Raw genomic sequence first — 25,488 nt, forward strand, 5'->3', positions numbered from 1 at the left:
CAAAGGAAACTCCTGAAAAAGCGCAAGCAGACGTGATAGACCTGTGCGCCGGTCAGACGACGGCGGCGGCGCCCCGAAGCAGACGAACTTGTGCGGCGGCGGCGACGGCGCCGTGGAGAAACGCGTTGAAGCGGCGTTCGCACAACGCTCAGCGTGCGGCGGCGACGCAGCGCGGCGGCGCGCGGGCCTACCACGTGACCAGCGGCGGCTCCCGCGAGCGCCAACTACAAATTCGTATAGCGCCGTAAATATAGCTCTAAAAATTTTGTTTCTTCGTTGTAAAATCGTTTTATGACATCCTTTTTCCATCTAAGCTGTCTAAAAAAATTTTTTTTTTCCTTTGCATGTGTCCTTTAAGGCTTGCTCTCATTTCCTTCTGCCAAATGCTTTTCCCACATTACCTTCTCATTTGAATCTTGCCTCGCGAATGGTACAACAAAAGATGTTGACTGGTTCGACTGCTTGCCATATGCCTGTATGCATGTAAGATCCGGTCTAGTGCCACGACTGGAACTCAAAAGGTGTCGGCCAGATTTGCTACAATCTCGCTACTGGGTGCCTTGCTACCACCAGTCCAGTTAGTAAAACTTCCATCTGCCAAATGCTCTTGCATCACTGTTTCACTTGAATTTTGTCAAGGCAGTGGTACACCAAGAGAAGACGCTCTGTCCGACTGCTTGTCATACGTCTGTTTGGATGCAAGGTTCCATCTCCAGCTCCATGACAGGAACTCGTTAAGGGTCGCACGGCCAAAAACGTGCGTTACATTGCAAAGCACAAAGTTGGCATGAATCGCACAAAGCAATGCTGTAGCGGCTATCGTTGGCTGTGAGAGGCTTTAGCCACTTTAGCATGAAAAGTTGTGGCAGGCCGGAAATCAGAGCGACACTGGTGCCACTATACCCGCAGCAAGCAAGCCAGCCAGACCCAGACCCCCCCCCCCCCCCCCAACCCGTCTTGTCCCGTCCCATCCCAACTTCCTTCCTTGAAGAGTTGGTCCTAAGTATGCGTTGCCAAACGCTTCCACCCAAAAGTGGCACTGGTGGTCCAGACCAAATGCCAGAGTTTCGGAGCTTCCTGCTGTTTGATTAAGAAGTTGAGCCATTTTCGGTAAGAAAACGGCAGCCGACAAAGCCCAGAAACAGAGGTTGATGGCTATGGGGAACTCAACCCTTTTTGCCATTGAAAATATCTGAAAATCGCTTAAAAATTGGGTTGGTAAGCTCTGCACCTTGGCAACCGGTTCGGACCACCGGCATTGCGTTTAGGTAGATACTAGTAATAGACCGAATCTGCCGAACTTCAGATTCAGCAAAATTTGACACATGCAAAACTTTTGAAGGAAAGTTCGGCGAAAATTCGACAAATGTATACGCACGCACGAGAACGCGTTGGGGCCATGGAATGCAAACGGTCACCGTGCAGTTGTGCGGTTACCTTCGTACAATGAAGTACAACCAGCGGTCACGGCGAGGTGTGGAGTAGACAACACGGTAACTGTATGTTTATGAGCCTTTGCGAGTGTGGTTCTCTTCAATATATTCTGCCTCAAGAACAGAAGTTCAACCAGTAATTTACGCAGACTACTGTGCAAGTGACAAATAATGTGGTACATCATTTGACCGTTCCAGGAATGCCATGAAGTAGTTGAAACATTGACTGGCAATTACTTTAAAGCACTCCTTGCAATTATAACAATCCTGTTTTCGGCTCGCAAGTAGTTTGTGCCGAAACAAAATATTGCATTTTAATTAGCATTATTTCGCAATTTTCATGTGTCTGCATAAGACTGAACACAGAACTATCATGTTCGACATTGCACATCCGGCATTCCTAACTCTCCCCATCTTCCTAAACATCCATGTGTGCCCCAACACCAGAAACCGAGACCCACGCTTTCGTGCAAATGCTGACGTCAAGTGACTCAAGTAAAAAAACATGCATATTTACAATAATACTGTTATCTTTTTGGTGAAGGCTCAGCAACCAGTAGCCATTCATTTTCGCGCACGAAACTGTGACTCTTAGAGAAAATGAGAATGCAGTGTTATTGCCTTCATTTTAACAATGCACACACATTTGCAGGCTTGTGCTGATGAGGCCTCACAACCGAAACTCGCGTAGTGCGATTCAGATTTGCGCATGCTACCACCCAACCTCATCACGCCATTTCTGCAAGAAGTTACTGCAAAAATGCCAGTAAACACACAAGAACACCGATAGAATATCACCCTATTTAGTAATAACTGCATCAACATATATTACATGTTGCATTCAAGTTAAGGAAAAAAAAAAGCATAAATCCTTTTTTTGCCAAAAATTTAAATATCAATGTTAAGTCTGGCAACAATGTATTTTTGCTGTATCTTTAGAAAAGTTTGGCTCAGCAAAATCCCAAGATTCGGCAAAAGTTCAGCCCATCACTAGTAGATACCAAATGTTTGCGGTTAAAAAAAAGCGCAAAGTATTTTTACTGCATTGGTTATGAAGCTAGCCTATTATGCAAGAGCCATAATGAGAAGATGAAATAAATATGACAGCACAGCAGCTGCTAGATTGAAGGCATTCGGAAGTGACGTGTCCTTTTCTCTTGTGCCTAGCTGGCACGATACATTTAGAGGACACTCCATAGAGATGACTATGAGGCGAGATTTGGCATATCCATCGAGAAAATAATTCCTAACAGATACGCCAAGCATTTTCCGGTATCTCCAGAAAAGTTGCATCGGTGCCAGATCATTGCAAATCTCGTTCCTTCCCACTGGTCATTGTTTTCAGGAAACTTGCCCAGCACCTTCGATGATGTCCCAGTTTCCTGCGATCACCGTCGAAATGCAAGTGTTTCCACAACGAAAATTAGTCTTTCACTCCCAAATCTACCGGTTTGCAGAAAATGGCTCCATCTTGGCTTATTTCGTAAAATTTGTTACGACATTACATGAAAGGCTCATTTCACTCCTTTTTATGTCTGTGCCTGTATCTCCATCATAAAGTTGGCATCCCTGGTACCAATTCTAATGCAATTAATAAACCTATACCACTCGCCTCCCAGCCTCTATTGTTTCTGATTGCCGATTGTGATCTTTTAACGCGGCAGTGCTGAACAGAGCCCTAGAGCGAGCTCGTGTCAAAAGAGAACAAAGCACTCGTAACTATCTTGGCCCGTTGCAGCAAAGGAGCCTTACGCTCTTTCTCCGGGGAAGCCCGGAGCGTGTTCTTTTCACAGAGCAGAGCGCTGCTGTATTTCTGAACACGGGAACTTTTACCCCAGCCAGAAGTAACGTGAACGCACTCAAGGAAGAAGTTTGGCAAACACTGGTTCCCAAACGACGATGAGACAAGCGTTGACTTTCATTGTCTGGTACCTAAATGGATATGTTTAAGTGCCAGCCATACAACACATTCTAAGTTAAAAAGGACAGTTTGGAATAAAATACTATGCTATAACCAAAAAAATAAAGAAATGTCCACCACAAACCCCAAAGAATGCCCTGGATTTACATTCCGTAGGATCGAGATAAAAAACATTTGGATGTATACTGGCTAATTATTGCTTTCCCACTTCCCCTCTTTAATGCTACATGCATTGAGGGTCGGTAAATTAAATTAGATAAAAAGCGCAGAAACGACACGGGGCTGAACAGCTCAACATCTCGAATAAACCTTTATGATTGTGTACGCGAATGACTCCTGTGGCGGGTGACACGAGGAAGGTCACTCCTGCACCATCTCCTCCTGGTCCGAATGCTCCTCGATGACCTCCACGATTTGGTGTTCCATCTTTTTGAGGGTTGCTGAGTCAAAAAAAAAAAAAAGGAGGCGTGCGTGTGAACATCGTGCCACAGCAAGTGCAATGCTGTGGCTCTCTGCACTTCAATTTACACATGCCGGACGTCGCCACAACCCCGGCAAAAGAAGCAGACGAACTTGCGCTCTGCATATGCAGTAGACGGGACAAGTGCTGAACTTCAACCAAACAACTATCGATAAATGTTTAGTTGAAGTTCAGCACTCATTTTTTTCTACTGCCTGTCTCTGTCCTTGTTTATTGTGCTTTCACCAATTATTAAGAATGAACCAACTCACCTACTTTGATTGGCTTGTGAATGCCAAACCTCACTGGATTTTTACAATTTCCAGACAAAAACAAAACTTTTCCAAAAACCAATTTGTTCACAAATTGCTTAGGTGTAGTTCGGTGATTTTTTCCCTTTGGGCGCAGCAAGGTGCACGCCAGCTAGAATTGATCAAAATGGCACAACTGGGCCACACCTGCACGCGTTATAGCATGCAACAAACTTTTTCTTTCTGTAGAAAATGTGATTTCTACTGTGTATTTTTTTTTCTTATTCTTTGTCATACTTTCCTCTGAAATGCTGATCGCCCTGAGGGTACTTAACCTTTTCACGGTCGGGTTTTTTTTTTCCTCAGAAATTGTGCTGTAAATGTGCTTGAAAGGGTGTGCAATGCTTGCAAGCCGTCCTGATTAAGAAACATTAAATCGAAATATTGAGGCCGAAAAATTGTCGCTTTTTTCATCGAGTTTCATTTAGGCATGTTTTCTTCCGCGGCATTCCAGCGGTCCCAGACTCCGAACCGGAGGTACCATATATTCCGGTGTCCTAGTCGAAAATATTTTTCTAAACTTTTTGGCAGTGCACTCTATACAACAGTGAGACTTCTCAAAATTTTTTTTAGAAGTATGAACAGTTTTTGTGGAGTTTTTTGTGGGGGTTATATTTCTCGTTTGATTTGTTAGTGAGAATATTGAAACTGGCTCCCACCCGCGCATATACTGTGTGGAGTTTTTTGTGGGGGTTATATTTCTCGTTTGATTTGTTAGTGAGAATATTGAAACTGGCTCCCACCTGCGCATATACCGTGATTCAAATACACAAACATGGGCTTATCGACCAATGCAGTTTTGCCATGCTGACTCTTCAAAAAAATAAGACTCCTGCAAAGGTGGGACTCATACACCCCATTTATCGTGAAAACGCCGAGCAACTTGTACAACAGTGAAGCTTGTAGACCAGGAAATAAGTTACTTTACAGAGCTTTTCCATCGGATGATGAGCTCTAATCCTGATTTTAATTCTGAGAAGCGTTAAAAGCCTGAATTGTAAGAGCCAGCACTCCAATTGTCACCACTGCCACAGTGAGTAATCATCTTGCTTGTATTGTGTGCACGGAGCATCTAACTTCTGGACTATAAACAGTTCCAGCAAGGTAAAGGAGGGTGTACATCCAACATTTATACCTCCCCAGAGACGGAACAAATAGCAACATTTCCCCGGGTGCAGGCAGTTTCGCAATTGCCGTGAAATCCCGGGAGATAGCCCACCTAACATCAAGAGCAAATCGGCTGAAAATATGGAGTGGGCTAACTTTCGGTGTACAATCGAGAAAAGTTTTTAAAACATTGCTATTTTTAGGTCATGCCCCTTCCAAGCTTGTTATGGTGGCGAGGGGCAACGATGCAAAGATGACTGTATTTCTCAGTCAGCAATGTTCGCTTATATCCCGCCATAGCGAACCAGCCACATTTTCGCCGAGGCCATCATTGATCCCAACACTAATATTACTAGGAGTGGGCTATCTTTCGGTGTTTTGAAGAAATATAGCAAATCAAGCCAAAACTACGCATGGATTATCTTTCGAGGGTGGGGCATCTCTCGGGATTTTACGGTAGGTCCAAATTTTCAAATGCGCAACTGCCACCGGACATATGGGGTGTGTCTCCCCCCACAAGTTTATACAGGGTTATTTTCACTGTAAAAATAAACCACGCATCGCCGAATGCTCATTCTCCACCCGGTCAGAACCAGATGGTAAAGTTTCAGAGCTAACCATTATCTCATTCAAAAGTTATACGTGGTGTTCTGAAATTTTCAATGGGAAAATGGCGGCCGACAGAGCCTCTCAAGTACGCAGAGCTCCGTACTCGAGAGCCCCGTACGAAAACAGGCCCTACTCCTTGCCCTTCACCATTAAAAACTACTTATAACCTTTAAAAAAAAAAAAAAAATTGGGGTGTGTGTATGTCTATACAGCCTAGAACTTAGTCTGCCTCAACGGGCGACTTGACTCCCAGCTGTAGATAGGAAATTTGGTCAGTGCAGTACAACCGCTAGCCTCGGGTCTTTAACATGCATCATGCAGTAGTGATAGATGACCGCACACCGGTACGATGCTCATCCAGATCGAAACAAGCAGGGGTAGGAATTGAACCCAGGATCCCTGGGTTCTGCAGTGCAAGCTTTCGCTCCTCCGAGCTGGTGTGCGCTAGCCCACTCGGCTACCCTCTGAATGAAATAATGGCTAGTTTTTAAACTAGCCATTATGAAATCTGAATGAGATAATGGCTAGTTTTTAAACTTTGGCATCTGGTCCAGACCGCTAGCGCTACATTTGGGCTGAGAATGATGGTTCGGCAACGTGTAGTTTATTTTTGCGGCAAGAAAGACACTATACCTGTTTTCACCTCAAGAACCATAGTAAAAAAAGTCCGGCTTCTCGCGGAGCATTACTGATTTCCCCCTTTATGTAAAAAAATTGAGATGTAGGTGATTTGTAGATTAGTTTTATGTTGTCTTATCAAGACGCACATGTTCCAAATGCCAAAAGCATCGCTTTTTCATCCGACAACCAAATCTCGTAAGAACTACTTCGTGCCGCGTATGAACAATGCGCAAAACTTGCTTTTTTCTTGAGGTGAAAACGGGTATAGTACGTTTTTTTGGGGAGATACGCTGTACAGGGTTGTCGAGATAAATACGGACTTTTTACAGATACTGTCTGTCAACCATACAGTGAGGCTAAACGGCCGTATTGCACTTGAATTGCTTCGCGCCGGAAAGTCACCTAAGCAAATTATTGTGCGGTATGGCTAAAAGAAAAGAGTTTGCAGCATTGCCGAGACGCTCAGATAATCTTCCAGCCAGGCAGACGTTACGGCAGACCGAGCAAAGCGCACAGAAAGGTCGGTACTCATTTCATCTTTGCCTCTGCGTGTTTTCCTAAATATGGTGAATTTTTCGGATTTATCTCGACAACCCTGCATATGGCTACAACTATCGAAAAGTTAAATACAAAAATAAACCGTGCCAGAGCCCCTACCTGCGGGAGACTTGATGAGGCAGAGGTCTCTCTGGACTTCCTTGATGTCCTTCTGCTTGTCCAGCTCCTTGCCCTTCATCAGCCTTTAACACACACACAAACAGAGCCAAACATTAAATCTATGCTGGCACACCACACCCGAGCCAAGGTGACGAGGCTGCGGCGGCTTACCTGTTCATGATGAAATGCCCCTGCCGTTTTGCCTTGATCTCCTCCACACGCTGTATGGCCTTCACTGCAATGCCAAACACTCGCTTTAATTCACCTATTACACCTTAGAGGTGCACAAAAGTGTTTTAAAAAATTGCTTTCGGTATTATATTGTTTAATAGGTGTCAGTTAACAAATATATCTAATTTCAGATTACAATCCCACCTACTGATCTCCAACAATGAAAAATCATGCAAACTCTTTTCCCATGCATTATATTTTTTTTCCTGGACTAATGAAGATTACAAACATTATCATAATACCTAGTACGAGGCATGTTGTGCATTGTATTTTTGCACAATCGCAAAATGTTCATGGTGCAAAAGCCATAATACTGAAATTTCGCGTCAAAACCAGCAAACTATATTTTTCCTCGCCTTCTTTTGCCAGAACCAGGGTGATATGTTTGCCCCATTGCGTCAGATGGATAGATCGATATCAATCATATTCTTTGTAACGGGCGGTAGCTTGTGCAAGCTAGCCTTGAAATAAGGCTAGGTGGTGGATGGAGCACGTGCTTAGTCATATCGGCCCGTCGCACGGCCGCAGCGGGCCGACACTGTTAAATATTGAATGCATTGTTTCAATCGAAGTATCTTGGCAGATTCATCGGAGTCACTTGGCATGTCTCTGGTGAACCTGCCAAGCGGCGGTACCTGTGTTCTGCCAAAGCTCCCTGTTGTACTTGACGGGGACATTGCGGCGCTTCTCGAACTCGAAGGCGGGGTCCACGGTGAGCTCTTTGCCGGCCGCCTTACGGAAGGCCTTGGTCCAGCGCGTCTTGCGTGGGTTCCTCTTCTTTTTGAACAGCTTGTGGCACTTGGACCGGCAGAACTTGAAGATCTGCAACCGGGGCGATGAGAGGGTTTGGGACGACGCAAATGCCATAAAATTTTGTACGAATGTCCTACCCCAGGAGATTGCCCAACCCGTTTTCCTGGCAAAACATTCCCAACACAAAACTTCCAAAACATCGCCTCCCCCGATCGGTCGCACAATGTCCGGCAGGAATAGCGTCAACTGCGCAATCTGCGGTACCGGCATGTGCCGCAAATAAATGCTCGGGTTCCCGAGCTTTTATCACGCCGTGACAAGTGAATTGGCTGCATCCACGATCTGCGGTATCTGTTCCCGTGATGTGCGAGTTCGTGGCATTTTGCTGCTGTTCTCATCCGAAATCTGCCTGCGTGATGTCGCTTCCCGTTGTAATACCTTTAATTGTAAAAAGAAGAATGGGAGAATGGGCAGAGAGAAAGCAGATTCTGGGGGCGCTTCAAAACGGTTTAAAAGAGGGGTAGACGACTAGATGAAAACTTATTCGTAATCACTCAGTGCATAGAGATAGCAATGGCAAGTCAAAGGCCATTATGGGTAGCATTTTTGGACATCAAAGGGGCATATGACAATGTGAATGAGGAAAGACCCTGGGACCAACTAAAGGGATATGGGCTAGGGAGAACCATGGTTAAGTTTCTAGAATGGGTTTATACGGAGAATAGTGTGGTTCTAACATGGGAAGACCGAAACTACAAGACCAGCAGCAATAAAAAGAGGACTTAGGGTTGCCAATTGTCTCCTCTGCTCTTTATGATATACCTCAGTGAGATGAAAAAAAAATATTAGAGCAGTGCCACCTAGGTTTTGACCTGACTTACATGGAGGAAGGACTTATAGGAGATCAAGTATTGCCAGGGTTAATGTATGCAGACGACGTTGTACTCATATCAGGAAGTTGTAAGACAATACAGGAACTGATCAGGATTTGCAGCAAAGAAGGGGACAATTTAGGCCTAAAATTCAACGGGAGTTTTGAACAACGAGAAGGGGGAACCCCTGAAGATACAGAACACAGTGATAGAACACGTAGAAAAGTACAAATATCTGGGAGTATGGTTAAGTTAGGGAAGCAAGTATCTAAAAGAACATGAAGATATTGTAATAAAGAAAGGGAAACGAGATTCAGCTATCATGAAACACAGGGCACTCTGAAACTATAACAGATATGAAGTCGTTTGGGGTGTATAGACCGTTCCATTAGGGTCATAGCAGAGAGGGTAAAAGAGAAAAAAATGCACTCCCCCTCTCACCCCGTATGTCGTCAGCTCCGCCGAGTGGGCTGTAGCTAGCGTCCGCCTGGCGTGCAAACTCTGTTTAAAATCGCGTCATTTTGGAACTTTCAAGCGCACATGCGCGGATTTTGGTATGCCAGTTGTCGCGTAATGCTAGATAAAAAGACTCACAGGGTCCAATTTCACAGTTACCTGCGTGCAAATAAAAAAAAAATAGGGAAAACTGTTTCAGATTGGCCGGTCTCTTTGGCGAAAAGTAAATTCGGTTGCTGTACCTTTTTTACTATACAAAGTTCGTACTGGTGTAGGCCTTTAGGGACCATGAGTGGAAGTCTGAAATAATAAATAAAACGTGCTCTCCTGCCGCAATACACGCAGTAGTTGAGGGTAGTACTGCCGGCTGACTCAACTGCTATTTAAGTAACGAAAAAAAGGTATGCTAGTTGGTCATTCAGCAAAATAGAACAACAGAGAGCTATTGGGCTGATTTTGGAGTAGCCATAACTATTCTAAGACCGCAAACCACTTCACAATGGCAGCCACGAGCGAGAGTTCGATTTTTGGTAGAGCCCGCCGATACAGCCCAAAGATGGAGAACGGCAACCTCCCGATTTGTCGTCTGCTAGCGGAGTCGGGCGCGTGCCCTCTCTCTCTTTTTACCCCGCCGAACCCGCTGAACTTCCCGGATGTGTGGAGAGGGCGCTGCGGTCGAACAAAATGGTGCCGCCCAGAGAGCGCTAAATAGAATGGTCTATAGAAGGGAGTCATGGTGTCAGCACTGTCATTTGGGAATGCGGTATTGTGAAGGTCAGAAATTCAGGCAGGGTTAGAGATACAGCAAAGGAGTGTGGGTAGGTTGGCATTGGGGGCACATGGGAATACACCAAATGAGGAAGTACAGGGGGATATGGGTTGGGCATCTTTCGAGAGTAGAGAAGCGATCAGTAAAGTAAAATTTTAACAAACACTAGCTGAAAATGAGGATACACGGTGGGCAACGAAAGTGTATAGGAAAAGTCTAAACACTAAGTGGACAAACCGAACCCGCAAGCTGAGATTTAAATACATTCAACGAGATGGAGCCGATCAGAGCATATCAGTAGAAAAGGGAGTAAAGGAAACAGAGAGGAAATTGTGGGAAGAGAGAATGCAGGGGAAATCAGCTTTAACAATATACAGGGCACAAAAACAAGAAATAAAGAAGGAACAGCTGTGTGATAATTCAGTGGGGAGCTCTTCGTTGTTTGAAGCTAGAACAGGGGTGCTACGAACGAAAACGTATAGGGCTAAATTCCAGGAAGTAGACACTCTGTGTGACGTATGCAACCGCAAAGGGGAAACTATAGAACATGTAATTTTAAGGTCCACGGGGCTTTGTCCCACCCTCTTGGGGGGGATGACTACGGGTTTGGAGGGGCCACTGGGTTTTCCGGACATGGATGGACGAATGGATAGGGAAAGAATTGCGGTAACCAAGAGGAGATTGGAAGATTGGTGGAAGAGATCTAGGGAAGGATAAAAAAAAAAAAAAATGCAGATAAAAATAAGCAATAAATTTAATTTAAAAGAGAGGGTAGGGGGTCTGTTATAAAAAAATTCATACAAATTAAAAAAAAAGGGATGACGAAATGTTAGGCTAGGTGGCGCAAGCTGCCGCCCATTACAAAGGGTATAGCCATTACCATCCATCCATCCATCGGTGTGTTTAGCGTCGTATTCCGTCTATACATCCCAAGTGGTCCCCGAGTGGCAACAATTGACCTCACAAAAGCCGGAGTGTCATGCTGTCGTGATCCTGCTGGTTGGCCGTAGGAGTTCAGGCCGAAAGCATGAGTCAACACGAATGTCGCTGACGTCGCAGCGTTCCAACTTCTGGCTTCCGAAGCTTTGTACAAGAGCAGACTTGTACAAAAAAAAAAAAAGTATTTAAGTTAAGCTACTGAAAAACAGGCTAAAAAGTAACCGAGTACGGTACCAAATACCCAAATCTAAAAAGTACCAGAGTAGCGCACTAAATTCTGATAAAAGTAAATTATTGCGCTCTACGGAGGCACTGGATGTGGGGGGCGAACCCGCATGGCTCGGGGTTCATGGAGACGCCACTCTCAAAACACCTGCTTTCACAGATGCCCCCTGTGTGTGGGCGCGGGGGAAGAACAAGGGGAACAAGGGACAAACACAAATCTCCAAACACAGTAAAACTGGTGGGTGACATCCAAAATCCCCCCTGGTCCTGGTATTGAACGAGGGACCTCTCCATTTCCAGTGGAGCACTCTACCAACTGAGCTAACCAGGAGCTATACGTCAGTAGAGCAAACGGGTTTTAACAGCTGTTACCAGTCGAACACCAACAAGGGTGAACGGCCTGCATTTTAAGGTTATGATGATAAGGCAATTAGTGCAAAGGTGCAAGCGAGCTGGACAAGAATGACGATAATTATCCCTGGAGAAGGGGAATAAGGGGGACAAAGGACAAACAAACACACCTTTGCATTGATTGCATTGTCATCATAACTTTAAAATGCAGGCCGTCCACCCTTGTGAATCCCGGAGAAAAGCTCACCCTCACCGTAGAAAAGCCCACCGCGAAAATTGGCACATGCGGAGAGAAGCTCACCGGCCAGTAAGTGTATCGGAGAAAAGCCCAATTTTTTTTCCTTCGAAGAAATTTCTTTTTTCAAAGAAAATGTCTTTTTCTATGATGGAACTTAACCCGAGACTGGGGTAGAAACAGAAACTTAAAAGTAGAAGGGACAGAGACAAGTGAAGAAGAGAACGTCTCAAACGCAGCTAAAAGATTTATTTAGTCCCACATCCTTATATACTCACAACCACAAGGTCACCCAGACACTCAACACGCCCCATTCAAAGGCACAAAAAAAAAAAAAAAAAAGATCCAAAGACAACAATGCAAAGGGACGCCCCCTCAAGCAATACTACGAACCGGGGCAAACCATCCACTTGTCCGGAAAGAAACTTTTAAGTTTCTGTTTCTACCCCAGTCTCGGGTTAAGTTCCATCATGGTAAATATCCACCAGCTCGCCTGCACTTTAACCGTTTTTTCATTAATGTCTTCTTCTGTTATATTTGTTAAACATATTTGGTTAAGCTTATTCTCCCAAATTAATAATTGTGGGCAAGTGTTTTTTGTGGTTTACTCCAGTGGTTCTCGAATGGGGGTCCACTGACCTTTTGGGGTCCGCAAAGGCATTTAGGGGTCGGCGAAGCCCTGCCTCATCAGTCAAGCCCGATAATAAAAGTTGTATTTTTTTCAGGTTGAAAGAATGTTTCAGAAGAAACATTCCAATTTTCGGGTGAGTTTTCTGGTGTGTATGTCAACGAGAGAAGTCCACTTCACACTAGCCCTTTGTTACATCCCCTTATTAAATCATTATTATAATTAACATATACCTTTCCCTTCCCTTTAACACGAACGGGGTCCTCCATCATCTTCGCCGATCCACAAGTGGTCCGCGAGACATCAATGGTTCAGAACCACTGCTCTAGGAAATGAAAGCCAAACTGAAAACTTTATGAACTCGAAAAACAGGAAAAGGTTTGAAAACTTAATAATGACTGCCTTAAAAGCGTAAAAAAGCAAGACCGTAAATGCCGAAAACCCGAAAGCGCATGTGCAACAACGCAATGCCTGAAATTCTCTTTGAAGCATTTGTTAACCTTTGAAAACAGGATAGAACGGTCGGTAGGATATCGAGGTTTCTTACTTCCATGGGCATGCACGTTTCCTACATGTTTGTGCTGATTTTTACACACGTCTTTCTGTGATTGTGCCCTTCTATGGCAAGCCACCCATGGCCTTCTAAGCTGCACAGTGTCACTGTCGTTACTCGTGGCCTATGTAAGAACTAGTCTTCTGTAAAGTAGTGAGCGAATCGGGCGAGTTGGTAAACGTCGTACATCATTAAAACCGCTCAAACGATGAAGACGGAGTGAAGACAATAAACACGACAGGAAGAAGCTATTCTCGCAATAAAAGTTCTATTAGTGAAATGAACAGAAAGAAAACAGTGTAGCCGACACTGATTACATCGACAAACTTGCGTATCTATCAAGCACCACACAATATTTGGAGCTGAAATGGTTCACAGACCGTTATTCATATTAGATTGCAAAAAACAAACCTCTTTATCTGATGGAGTTGCCGACGGCACACAGTAAAGCTGCCAATAAATTGTTGTCTCTTTTTTTTGGGGTGTCCTATGTTCTGATTTTATATCTGTGGCGTCATTAATATACAAAATGGGTGATTACTAATTTCTGACAAACAAGTAAATATGCTAGGGTAGTGCGAATAGTGGATTTTGATTTTGAATCGAATTCAAAGCGAATAGTGATTTTGGCCAAATATTTTCTAATCAACTATTGAATACTTGTTGTTCAAAAATCTTGGCCGCAAAGTGGCATGCAAGATAATTATTGCAGATGTGCAATTATTAAGTGGGCTGATTTGTGAGAATGAGACCTTAATTAATTCATGTATGACTTATTTATTGGAATACAAGGCACCAAGATTGGCAAAGATGGCGCAGGTGTTGCTGGAGCTCATTGATCGTTTTTTTTTCCTCGTTTTTAAACAAAGTTGATGAAATGACTACAATGAATATATTTGAGAGTTCCCACCATAATATTTTTACCGTTCTGCCAAACGTATGAGTATATTTTTGATCTTAGAAATTGTTTCTTACATATTTTAGACAGTGGACAAACATGCGACTCGAGGTTGCCAACACTTCGAAAAGCACGAATATTACAAATGCTCTCGAATCGAATAGCGTAATATTCGAAACTACTATTAGAATATTCACACAACACTAAAATATGCCCAATAAACTTCAAGAATATTACAAAAAAAAAAAGGACAATTATTTTTAAGGAAGTGAATTCTAATTGTGGTATATTGCCACGTGGGATGCACAATCCGCCAAGCTAAGAACAAATTTTAAAAAAAACTGACCAAAGTAAGACCGCTCACCACGAAGTAGGACACAATGTGCAGCGGCAAGCCATTCCGGCAGACGAGAGACTTGTCATCATGTTCTGTAATAATCAGGATGCCGTACTGTCCCCAAAAAAATGCCTACCCTCAATCATTCGGATATCAACATCCTCAAAATCGGCATGAAATTCCATGGCTCTCAACTAAAATGCTTTGAACACCCAAAAAAAGAACTATTCGGGAATTCTAGTTCGAAAAAGTTTGGTGTCGATTGTCACGACTGTTTGCGGAAAGTCGGCAACAGCAAATGAAGAGAAGCTGAAGCTTTGATCAAGAAATAAAGAAATCGTCTCCACCTTCACCGTGTTTGTCGGCGCGTTTTACGCCCAAAGAGCAAAACACGAAAACCGCATCGCTATAATCTGTCTGTGTTTTTTTTAAGTGTTTGTTGACAACTCCAGTCCCACTAGAAAACAAGTTTCCTTGTCCCCAAGCTCTGCGTCGTGTTTGCCAGGTGGGACGGCGGACTCCGACAAACAGGCTGTCTGTCGCAGGAAGGTAAAGGTGGGTGAGGAGGAGTGGCAAATCTTATGCGCCGAAATCTGGAATTCCGAGTGAAAGATTGCAAAAGAGAGCGACAAAACACAAGAGAAAGAAACCAATGTTGCCAGCTGAAGGACGACAGTTGCAATGGTAATGCGAAGACTAAAAACTCTCAGCAAAATAAACAGTGGTTATTTAGCGTTGTAAACTAAATTCTGAGCTATTCTAACGCTTATAAAAAGCAATATACTCATTATGCTGCATTAACTTCCCTTCTGTCGAAATCTCGGAAATCTGGTGGTTGCGTGGTTTCGTATTCCTGGGGTGCAACCACTCGCGCACCACCCAGCCCACCCGCGAAGCCGGTTATCTGGTTAAGTTTTGCGTTGACACGAGGCTGTACAATTGCGCGCTATGCAAAAAGAAAGCTTCAAAACGAACGCGAATGTCTTTCCAATGGTAAGTATGTGGATTGTTGAGGTTCATGAAACTGCTCTGATGATATAATTATATTCGTGAAATCGAAGGTTGTTGGGAACCATGTGTGGGACACCAAAGGTCTGCCTCCATGCTCTGCCGCTTGCGGCAGCTAGAATGCATGGGAAACAGAGCCGTATATGGGGAGAGTTTGGCCAGTCTACGATCTCGCCGCCGTAACATCCCCCTTCCCAGTGAGCCAATCAGCCCGCGACGCAAAGCAAGAGGCTTGAGCGCATGCGCGTGAACTCTTGGCCGATCCCAACTGAGCGGAGAGGGCCGCCATTTTCATTCTTTCGCCCGGCGGAATGCATGGGATTGACATCCAAATTTCGGTTCTTTACGTTTATTTGGCAGGCTCTGGCAAGAAATGACATGGTGTTATTCCTCGGTGGCTTAAAAGGCTAACAAATTAAGTTTCTCCACGTTTGAACGCAAATTTCGATTCAGGCGAAAAAGAAATAAGCTTGTAGCATACGACGCGTAGCCTCAACAGTGCTCCGCGTCAACAGCGTTGCGTCAAAATGGCGGTCATCTCCTCTTTGCTCCCTTCTTCCTCTCTCGCTCCTTCGGCACTCTCCTCCCTTTCCTTCACTTTTCTCCTCTCCGGAACCTTCGTCACCACACCCACTAGCCAAACTCTCCCAATATTCGTGACTCCAGCAAAACGGACGCCACCAAGCGGGAAAACCGGGAACCAGACGGAACAGGTCGCTTTACAACTCTCGGCGTCTCTGGCGGCTTTGACAGACACGAGTTGTCGGCGTGGTGGCGAACAATGTAATTTGACAAAGGTTTGAATATTTATTAAGTTTGCCTGAGTGCTCATTAGTGAGGTGAAGCCTCAGTAAATTGTTTCCTTCCATCATGTGTTTGGAAGCCCGTTTACTCCATAACACACGGTCGCGTGCTTTCGATTTCTTGGATAAAGAGGAATCATGGAAAAATGTTTTAATTTTTTGTCTGTCTCGAATCACATTCAAAGTGACTACTACTTGGTAACTGATAAGTGGTTTCCTTATAAGGATGTAGAACAGTGGACTGAGGACGACAGACGAGGTGTTTCACTGGAGGGAACACCAATGTTGCAGTCAAGTGAATGGGAAAGCTGATAGCTGCTTTTCTTGAATTTGGTTGTGTTTGATTAGCTTCAGGATTGAGCCACCCACGCCGGTTGGTGCGTTGGCTATTCATATTGGCTGCTTTTCAGCGAAAAAGCCTCTGGACCACACCGAAGAAGTTAAACAGATTTCGCCATTCCTTAATTCCAGAAAACCTGCTCGCTGCATACGATTAATAACATTATGATCTATCGCGCCTCCAATATTTATATTATACCCCGTCGAAGTCAGCAGCAATATACGTCTACATTGCTCAGGTTGCCTGGACAAAAGATACTCAATTTCTCCGTTCAGGATTCGAAGTCAAGTTCAATGCAGAGAGGTTGTGTATGAAGCTCCGATGAAGACTCTCGTCAGTTTGTCCCCATTTGTCTCCGTGCTGCCGGCTAGAACCATTTGGCTGAGTTTAAGTGGTATATATCTGTCTGTCAAAAATACTTTTTTTCAGCAGTTCACCTTATAGCTAGTCAACTAAGCTCATATTTCAACCTGAAGAAAATACTAATATCGCTTTAGTGGGACGTAGTACGTAATATAATACATAACCCACACATTCGTCAAAATGACTTCTTGATTGCTACTAAAACCTGAATTGAAGTATGAGTATCAGCTGCTTAGTGGGGCGCCAGCGAGTTAACATGCTCCTTGCCTCAAGAAGCGCTTGCTTAATTTTCGTAATTTTTCTGCAGCCTGTGTTGTTGACCGAGCAGACGACCTGGAGCTGTTTCGTAAACACGGATACACACAAAAGCTCGATATCGCGGACAGATAAGTCGCATGGTCAAGGCATGTGAGTTGGTTGAAAATTACACTCGGTGGAACAATTCTGTAGTTATTGCAGCTTTCCTTAGCTGATCAAAACTGATTAGAGACTATTACCGTCTCTCTGGAGCCCATAGTTTCAGTTGTTAACGAAATCTCTGAAACAAAAGTTTGACATGAAAAGAACAAAAAGCACCGGGAAAACAAAACTATGCTTTGCTAGTTTATGTGTACCGGCTATACTTAACCGTCGCGGTACAAATACCTATAAAATAGGGCATTAAACAAAGGAAAATTTGTCAAATTGAATGTGCCACCTGTTCAGGCGGCGTGGCCAAGCCGACGCGACCTGTTCCCAGCCGAAATGTTTGTTTGGTGGTGGCGCCCCCTATAGGTCGCTGGAGTAGCGAATACGGCTCTGATGCGAAAATGGCGGACTTTTTCCTATAAAGTTAGTATATACACCAACTCATGTTTACAAACAAACTGGAGCACCCCTAGTGGATGCCACAGGCGTCGCACATGCGCGGTGGAGTGTGGGCAAGAAGCTCGCCATCGCCCATAAACAAACCATTGAAATGCGATGTTGTCGGCATAAGTGTGACCCCCTGCCCATTTTCGCATTGGAATTGTTGATTTTATGTCTTCCTGGCAATGTCTGACTACTTGAGCGGCCTCAGCAAAATTACCGAGGCTAGTTTGTGAGGATTCCTCTGGTTTCCCTTCCCCGATGGCATTGATAACGGCCGCGGGTCGGAACGCTCGGTCGCCTTCGCCGTGAGCTCCGACCTGTTCGTGAGGCGGAGGGCCGCCTGGCTTGGGGGGCTCTCCTCTCACTCTCGGGGGGACCGATTTCCGTTCCCCTGCTCGGATGCGGATCACTGCTGACAGGCGAGGAGGCTTTCGCCTAGACTTTTCCCGCTTTCGGGAGGGGACTCGTCCGGGTGACCGCGAAAGAGATAGGACGTGTGTCGGCGACTTCTCCGATGCTTCCCCGGCCTTGGCTCTCCGGTACCCCGCGTCTGGCCAGGTAAGGACCTTTTCTTACCTTGCCGGCGTGGGGGGGCATTTTGGATGGGGACATTGTAGTTAATTTAGAAGAGTATGTTAATAAATGCTCTTGGACTCTGTCCTTACTCTGGTACGTGTGTCTTCTCTTCCGCTATATTCGAGAGAGTGAAACAAGGTAGAAGATCATTGGCACCGACGGAGGTAATTAATCGAACCGACCCGTGGTAATGTAGCCCTAAACGTCGTCTATATTACCGCAGAGATGTGGGGACCGCGGGCTACTAGGTTTGACGTCTCCCTTGAGATCGCCGCCGCTGTTGAGATAACCTTTTGGTTACTCTATCGGTACCTGTGTTAGTTGGTAGCTAGCAAGATCCCACATAAAATGGCGCCCAACGTGGGGCCACGGCTTCCTTTATGGTGGTCCTGGCCTCCGTCCCTTTGTGCGGCCTATAGACATTTTCATTTTAGTAGTTGCCTCACCGGTGGATAGAGGGCGCTGATGCACTCGGCGCCATTAGGTTGCTTCAATTTGGTTGGTTTCGGTTTCTACGTGAACGGCGGCTAAGTTGCTGTTTTACATTGTTTTTGCTTAATTTTGTGTTACGATGATTTTTTTTGTAGCACACAACAAATGAAACCGTGGTATTGAGCCAGTTTGAGGACTACAAGGTGTATTTTAGCCTAAATTGCGGGCTTTTTTTACCGACTCCTTTGATGCATCTGATTATGGTCAGTTGCGAAACGGCTGACTCATGTATAGGGAAGATTACCATCATCTACGGCCATACCCGATGAAAGAAGCTTCCAGAATAACAAACTGATGAAGAGACTAACACGTAATGTAAAGAGGCATAATGAAAGCTTGATTAGCAATGTGCTGAATCTGCCAGAACAGATGAACTCGCAAGTTTACTATTCACCGTTTGGTTTTCGTGGGCACCCAACCTTTAGTGAACTTCGCAGATTAAAAACGTATTGTGTAATGAGGCAGATAATAGAAAAAGAAGTCTCAGCCTCTTTTTCTTTTTTAATTCAATACTCGAACATGTTTTGACAGGCCGAGTAGGACATTTCTTAAATTATCAACCCTGCTAAAGTACTCATAAGCAGCATTTCGCGATATTGGCCCTAGGAAATAAATTATTTATATATGAACATTTGGTACTCAAAATATGATTAAGTGACTGGCCCGTCAAATTAAATCTGGCATTTGTCTTCCGCAATATTGGCCAAATAAAATTAAAGGGCGCAGGAGGAGAAATAGCTCGGAAAGTTTGGCTGAATTCTAGCACTAGGCACCAGTTCACGGACCTGTGTGGGCAAATATTTATTTGTTTGAACAGATTCACTTTGTAAATTTTGGCGTCGCCAGCCACCAAAAGGAGACATCTATTCGCCATCGACAATCTTGGACTGACGTAATTATTAAGCAAACGGCTTTTTTTTTTTTTTCTTTTTTTTTTTGAAGTCAAATTTTGGGGAACCCAGATACAAACAACAATTAAAACAGCGTACGCAAAAAAAAAAAAAGCGTCGTTATTATTGCGCATGCGTCGAACACAAACCGCGTTTTGGATTTGCGAATAGAAACAACGTTATATCTTTGTGTATGCTATTCTAAATCTCGCTACTGTTAAGTGTCTGTGGTAGTTTCTTATGCGGGAAGTCCGTACATTTGTATTAAAATAAATTTTATTTAAGTGGATGGCACTGGTTATCTAAATATAATCAATAAATCACTTAAATGACTGTCGAAATGGGAGCGAGCATGGTATACAATTTCTTAAACTTTATAAGTAAACCAACCAACCGAATGTTTACACCGCAAAAAAAAAAAAAGGATTGAGTACCCCATACACATGTACCTGTGATATTATGAACAAACAAATCGCCTGATGTTGAAGTACCATTACTTCTAGCCTCAGATGAAATACAAGTTAAACGGTCGTTGTCTATCTCCTCTGCGAGTTTCCTCACATAATCAAAATAAACTGTTTTCGATATATTATGAATACAAAGAACGATACTTTCAGGACATACAGATAGTCTCCTTGCGCTGACTATTCTTGACGTCTTCCAATCCTAAATGCGCGATATAAATATACGCGCTTCTTACTGAGAATGTTCCGCCACTATTAGTAAACAAACCTCAGTTGTCATGAGGACCTTTGAACCCTCGTGATGTTTTAGTCGCCGAGTAGATGCATCGAACTAGTTTCCGAAGTAAGGCAATGAAGCGTGGTGAAACGCGACGAAAAACACCAATACAGCGCATCCGCTGTATTCGTGTATTCGGGGAGAGCGGAGCAGCAAGTTGAAGCAACCTAATGGCTGCCGCGTCACGTGATTCCAAGATGGCAGCGCCCATGCGTTGGAGGATGAAAAGGTCTATTTGCCGACCATCCTTGCCTTTGATCGCCCCATACCACGCGCGTCCTCATCTCGCCACATATGGCTGAGCGATTAATGCCGAGTCGGCAACCCGCAGTGCCACTCTTTTGAGCAAGCGCAGTGTGATTCGTACGCGCGTTCCTGTTTTGAATTTGCGTTCGTCAAGCAACATTCGTTGTTGAGGGAGACCCTTTGTTCTCCATGCTTGAGGCGAACCCTTCACCTGTGTGTATTTGGGTTCCTTTGCGCGCCACCAACAACTTGTCCTGAAGGGAAAATGTAAATAGAAGTTTTGATGATGTTTTTGAGTACCGGGTGGACTTTTATGTCCAGCGGGTAGCGAGGCTTGGCAGAAAAAAGTAGCGAAGGATCAGCAGTGCAATCTGGGAATGTAAATATCCGCGTTTTCTTTGACTCGGAGTAGTCGCGGACACTCATTTAGAGTCGGACGGTACGCCTGCCAGTAACGTCGATAAGTAGCTGGTACTGCTACTGACGGGCTCCGGGAGCCAGGCCGCGTAACCGTCGGCGTCGAGAAGCAGTTTGCAGACTGTTGACGCGCGCGCTGTGTTCACTGCTGGTATTGCAGTGGGCGCGGAGGGTTTTCTTCGGGAAAGATTTGCTTCTGCATTATGCCAACGTACTCCTGCAGCCTGTTGTTATTTTCCAAGAACGACACTAGTTTTGCGTTCATTGTAGTGGCGCTACGCGGTCTGAGGCGCACTGTGACAGTATCTGGGTGGACGAGTGACTCTAAGACTTTCGGACGTTATGTTGCTCTGAAACCCAGGCGCCACGTAGCCAGAGCGCCCTTTGGCGATATCTGTCAGACTTGCGTGATCCAGGTAGAAAAGCAACTCTAAGACACTTAGCAGTTACGTTGCTCTGAAACCTGGCCTTGCCTCAAAAGAAGGGTCCACATTGTTGTGAGCCCTTGATCAAGCCATATCGAGTGCAAGACATGTTTTTCTAGGCTCGGTAAGCTAGCTAGCTCACATATTTGGCGAAGCTAGCAAGTTTGAGCGTGTGAGCTGCGGCCCCTTTTGTCTTCCTCCATGGGGAGCAAGATGGCGGCTATTTTGCGCGGGAACTTGCGTCTTCCCCGCTCGCAGACGCACATGCATGGCGGTTTCTTTCGATCCGCTCCTTCGAAGTCCCCGTATCCCTTTACCTCGACTTCAGATGACGGGCCAGCTGCAGACTGTTATCTGTTTTTGGCCACTTATAGTCAACGGACTCTTCCGGTAACTATAAAACCGGGTATTGTAGGCAGCCTCTGCGATAGCTGCCTGCGCAAAAGATTGAGAACTCGGCATTTTTCCTAGAAGCTCTCTCCCCGGTGTCTACATTAAGTGAACTCCATTAGTTTGCTTGGTTTGTGGACGCGTTTCGAACGGAGGGGCCCCCTTTTATGGCTTCTTCTTCCGGTCTCAAAGCGGGTAACTCTGGCATATGTCCTCTGGCCGCTCGCCAGGTCCGTTTCCCTACTGAGCGCCTTCCTGTCACCGTTGACAAACTGGCCACCTTTTTTGAGGGTTTTGTTTGTCGTTTGCTCCTGCCCGTTTCTGCCGCCTTTGCGGCCCGAAGCAGGCGAGCGTCGGTTGCGCGCGCCCCCTCGTTTGGACGTTGCGGCGCCCTTTCTTCCCTTTAGGGAGGTCTGCAGCTGGCTCTGGGCGTGTTGGCTGCTGGCGCATTTCGACTTCGCAGGTCTGCTCCGAGGTCATCCACCCCCCCTTCACCAGCCCACTGCGGCCGAGATGGCACCGAAACCTCCGGGCGGCGTGTCTGGGACTTCCCCAGCTGGTCTCCGCTGGTGGGCAGCGGTCGTTGGTATTTTTGGTGTAGGAAATTGGAAACAGCGCGCAAAAAGACAATGACCATGAGAGAAGAGCACAGGACAAGCGACTTCACGACTGCCTGACTGCACCCGCTGCTGGCCAGCTCGTACCGCGACACCTGCGTCCAGCTGCATCGGCACGGTGTTTGTGATGCTCTGCGGGGCTGTGGCGGCGACTGTCAAGTGCTTGGGGACTTGAACTTTCCGGGTCTTCAGTCCTGCGGGCCAGCTGTTGACGGCAGACACTGTGAAGACGCGCGCTGGGTGCCGCGTGTATTTGTTGGGGGTTCGATATTATTTTATGAGAGCAGGTGGGCCTCCTTTATTCTTTATTGAGACCCACCTACCATTTTAAGGAGGGGGCGATGTGGGGATTCCTCTGGTCTCCCTTCCGCGATGGCTGTGATAACGGCCGCGGGTCGGAACGCTCGGTCACCTTCACCGTGAGCTCTGACCTGTTCTTGAGGCGGAGGGCCGCCTGGCTTGGGGAACTATCCTCTCACTCTCTCTCGGGGGGACCGATTTCCGTTCCCCCGCTCGGATGCGGATCACTGCTGACAGGCGAGGAGGCTTTCGCCTCGACTTTTCCCGCTTTCGGGAGGGAACTCGTTCGGGTGACCGCGAAAGAGATAGGACGTGTGTCGGCGACTTCTCCGACGCTTCCCCAATCTTGGCTTTCCGGAACCCCGCGTCTGGCCAGGTAAGGACCTTTTCTTACCTTGTCGGCGCGGGGGGCATTTTGGATGGGGACATTGTAGTTAATTTAGAAGAGTATGTTAATAAATGCTCTTGGACTCTGTCCATACTCTGGTACGTGTGTCTTCTCTTCCGCCATATTCGAGAGAGTGAGACAAGATAGAAGATCATTGGCACCGACGGAGGTAATTAATCGAACCGACCCGCAGTAATGTAGCCCTAAACGTCGTCTATATTACCGCGGAGATGTGGGGACCGCGGGCTACTAGGTTTGATGTCTCCTTTGAGATCGCCGCCGCTGTTGAGATAGCCTTTTGGTTACTCCATCGGTACCTGTGTTAGTTGGTAGCTAGCAAGATCCCACAAGTTACTCCGCAAAACTTCGTGTGAATAATGTGACATGCGGCGATTAAATCCGCGTGGACGCCGCAGAATGTACGCTAAAGCCTGATTCGCATGATGAGATTTCGCTCGCAATTTTCAGTTGCAACGTCACTCGGGTTGCAAAAGCACAAACCGTAGCTAAGATGGTCGACGTCGATATTGAAAATCGCAAGCAGAATCGAACCAAGTGAATCAGGCATAACAAGTCAGTGATGGCCACTGGTCACAATGATCAACATCTCCTCGTATCTATTGTTTACATTGAGCCTGCTGACCAACCTTCAAACTTAAATCTTTTGAGGCCTGCACTTACTTCTTATCGCAAATACCAGGCCAACATTTGGTCTACAGGCCGGTGTCGTCTAAAAGAGCAGACAACAAGCAGAAACGTCTGAAGGAGCAGACGAAAGTTTGAACGATCAGGCGGCCGTTTGAACTTGAAGATGCACTGAACATAGTCCGCAGGTGGTTCGTACAACTTGACAGTTTTCCGGCGTCCATGTTAAAACAAATAATGGCCACATGTATCCGTGAACTCAGCTCAAGCAATCGTGGTCAACGGCGTCTGGTTTTCCCTTTTGACGGCACATATCCACGTTCTCGGACGAACCTAACACATGAAAACTGGTCTTTAAACCTTCCTCGACTCTTTGGGCACAGCCCCAGTCGCGGCGTTTTGACGAGAAGGCAGGTTTTTGTCTGGTTCCTTTCAAAACAACGCAGGAATACAGGTCTCACATGGGGACTTCCGCCCACAGCCCCAGACCGGAAGTGCGCCCGACGAGCCACCACCGCGCCGTGACGTAACAGAGTTGATGGTCTGTCGGCGTCTGTCGCTCGTTGTCGTGTGTCGCTGTAGTGGGACGCGGCTATTAGAGCGCTCCACTGGAAATGGAGAGGTCCCTGGTTCGATGGCAGGACCACGCGGACTGTTTCGGTCGCGCACCAGTTACCTGGCTGTGTTTAGAGATTTGTGTTTGTCCTTTCCCCCCTTGTTCCCCTTCTCCAGAAATAATTATCGTCATTATCGTCGTCAGCAAAGGGATTGGGAATGTGTGATCGTCGCAACGCGGTGAACATGGATCTCCCGTGTCGCCGAAGGCGTCGTAAGGTTGAGAGGCACGTACCTTGCAGTCATTTCGCACGAACTGAATTCCGTGACCCGGATAGATGTTTGACGAACAAAAGTAGCACTTTTCGATACGCATTTTCACTGCTACGCGTCTTCCGCAGGCGGCAAGCTTGCACGCGTGCTTTCCTGACAGAGAGAATGTAGAGGGAGAGACCTGTAGAGACCGGAAGCGGAAAGTGAAAGGGGCAACTCAAGCAAAAGCCAGGGGCGCGGAGAAAAGTGCGAATCTGACGTTTTGTGAATATATCAGTTCTTAATTTAGTTTTAATATTTCTTACCTCTACGCTTTTGACGTTTAATTGGTTTAATCAGTGCTTGCAATTCATGTAGCAAAAGAAGCTGGAAGGAAGCTAGCGCCACCTAGATTGTGTGGCTAACAAGATACGTTTTAACGAATGGGAACATGTAAACAATAACTTTCACAAAAATACACGAAAACATGTACTGTTACACACACTGAAATCGCGATGTTGAGATTGGTTCTGAATTCACTTTCCTTTCTTTCATCTGTGGCGTTCGGCCGTTTGCACGAGCCAAGAGCAGGCACTGCCCTTTCTCTCTTCGGATTTTTAAAATCAGTCAGTTTTCTATGGAACTCTGACTCGGCTGCTTGCTGCCTACACAGCCTTCACAGCCACCACAACTAGGTCCTCCATCCAGCTTCTCCAGCGAAGCCGTCCACTCTTTCCACTTGAGCTGAACTCTAAGCTGAACGAACGCTGTAGAGGAGGCGAGTCCATCCTCGCCTCCTCTCCAGCATTTGCTCTGCTAAGG

The 25,488-nt window shown here is 45.8% G+C and overlaps 1 protein-coding gene across 1 annotated transcript; it reads right to left on the reverse strand.

Annotated features, from left to right (window-relative positions):
• Positions 1–3,645: 3,645 nt before the first annotated feature.
• Positions 3,646–24,891, reverse strand: LOC120847832 (probable ribosome biogenesis protein RLP24). The gene is made up of 5 exons (XM_040219728.3): positions 24,710–24,891; positions 7,986–8,172; positions 7,291–7,354; positions 7,120–7,202; positions 3,646–3,794 (listed from the first exon to the last, which is right to left on the reverse strand). Exons 1-5 carry the CDS (start codon positions 24,788–24,790, stop codon positions 3,715–3,717), a joined length of 495 nt encoding a protein of 164 aa, XP_040075662.1. The 5' UTR covers positions 24,791–24,891; the 3' UTR covers positions 3,646–3,714.
• Between the last annotated feature and the right edge of the window lie 597 nt (positions 24,892–25,488).

Source organism: Ixodes scapularis, unplaced genomic scaffold (assembly GCF_016920785.2).
Source record: "Ixodes scapularis isolate PalLabHiFi unplaced genomic scaffold, ASM1692078v2 PGA_scaffold11__112_contigs__length_91849675, whole genome shotgun sequence".
Classification (NCBI taxonomy): domain Eukaryota; kingdom Metazoa; phylum Arthropoda; class Arachnida; order Ixodida; family Ixodidae; genus Ixodes; species Ixodes scapularis.

Coding starts and splice junctions, on each gene's coding strand:
- LOC120847832 (XM_040219728.3), bottom strand. CDS start 24,790: ATGCGTATCGAAAAGTGCTACTTTTGTTCGTCAAACATCTATCCGGGT. Junction 7,203..7,290: donor GGGCATTTCATCATGAACAG/GTAAGCCGCCGC, acceptor TGTGTGTTAAAG/GCTGATGAAGGGCAAGGAGC. Junction 3,795..7,119: donor CCTCATCAAGTCTCCCGCAG/GTAGGGGCTCTG, acceptor TTTTTGACTCAG/CAACCCTCAAAAAGATGGAA.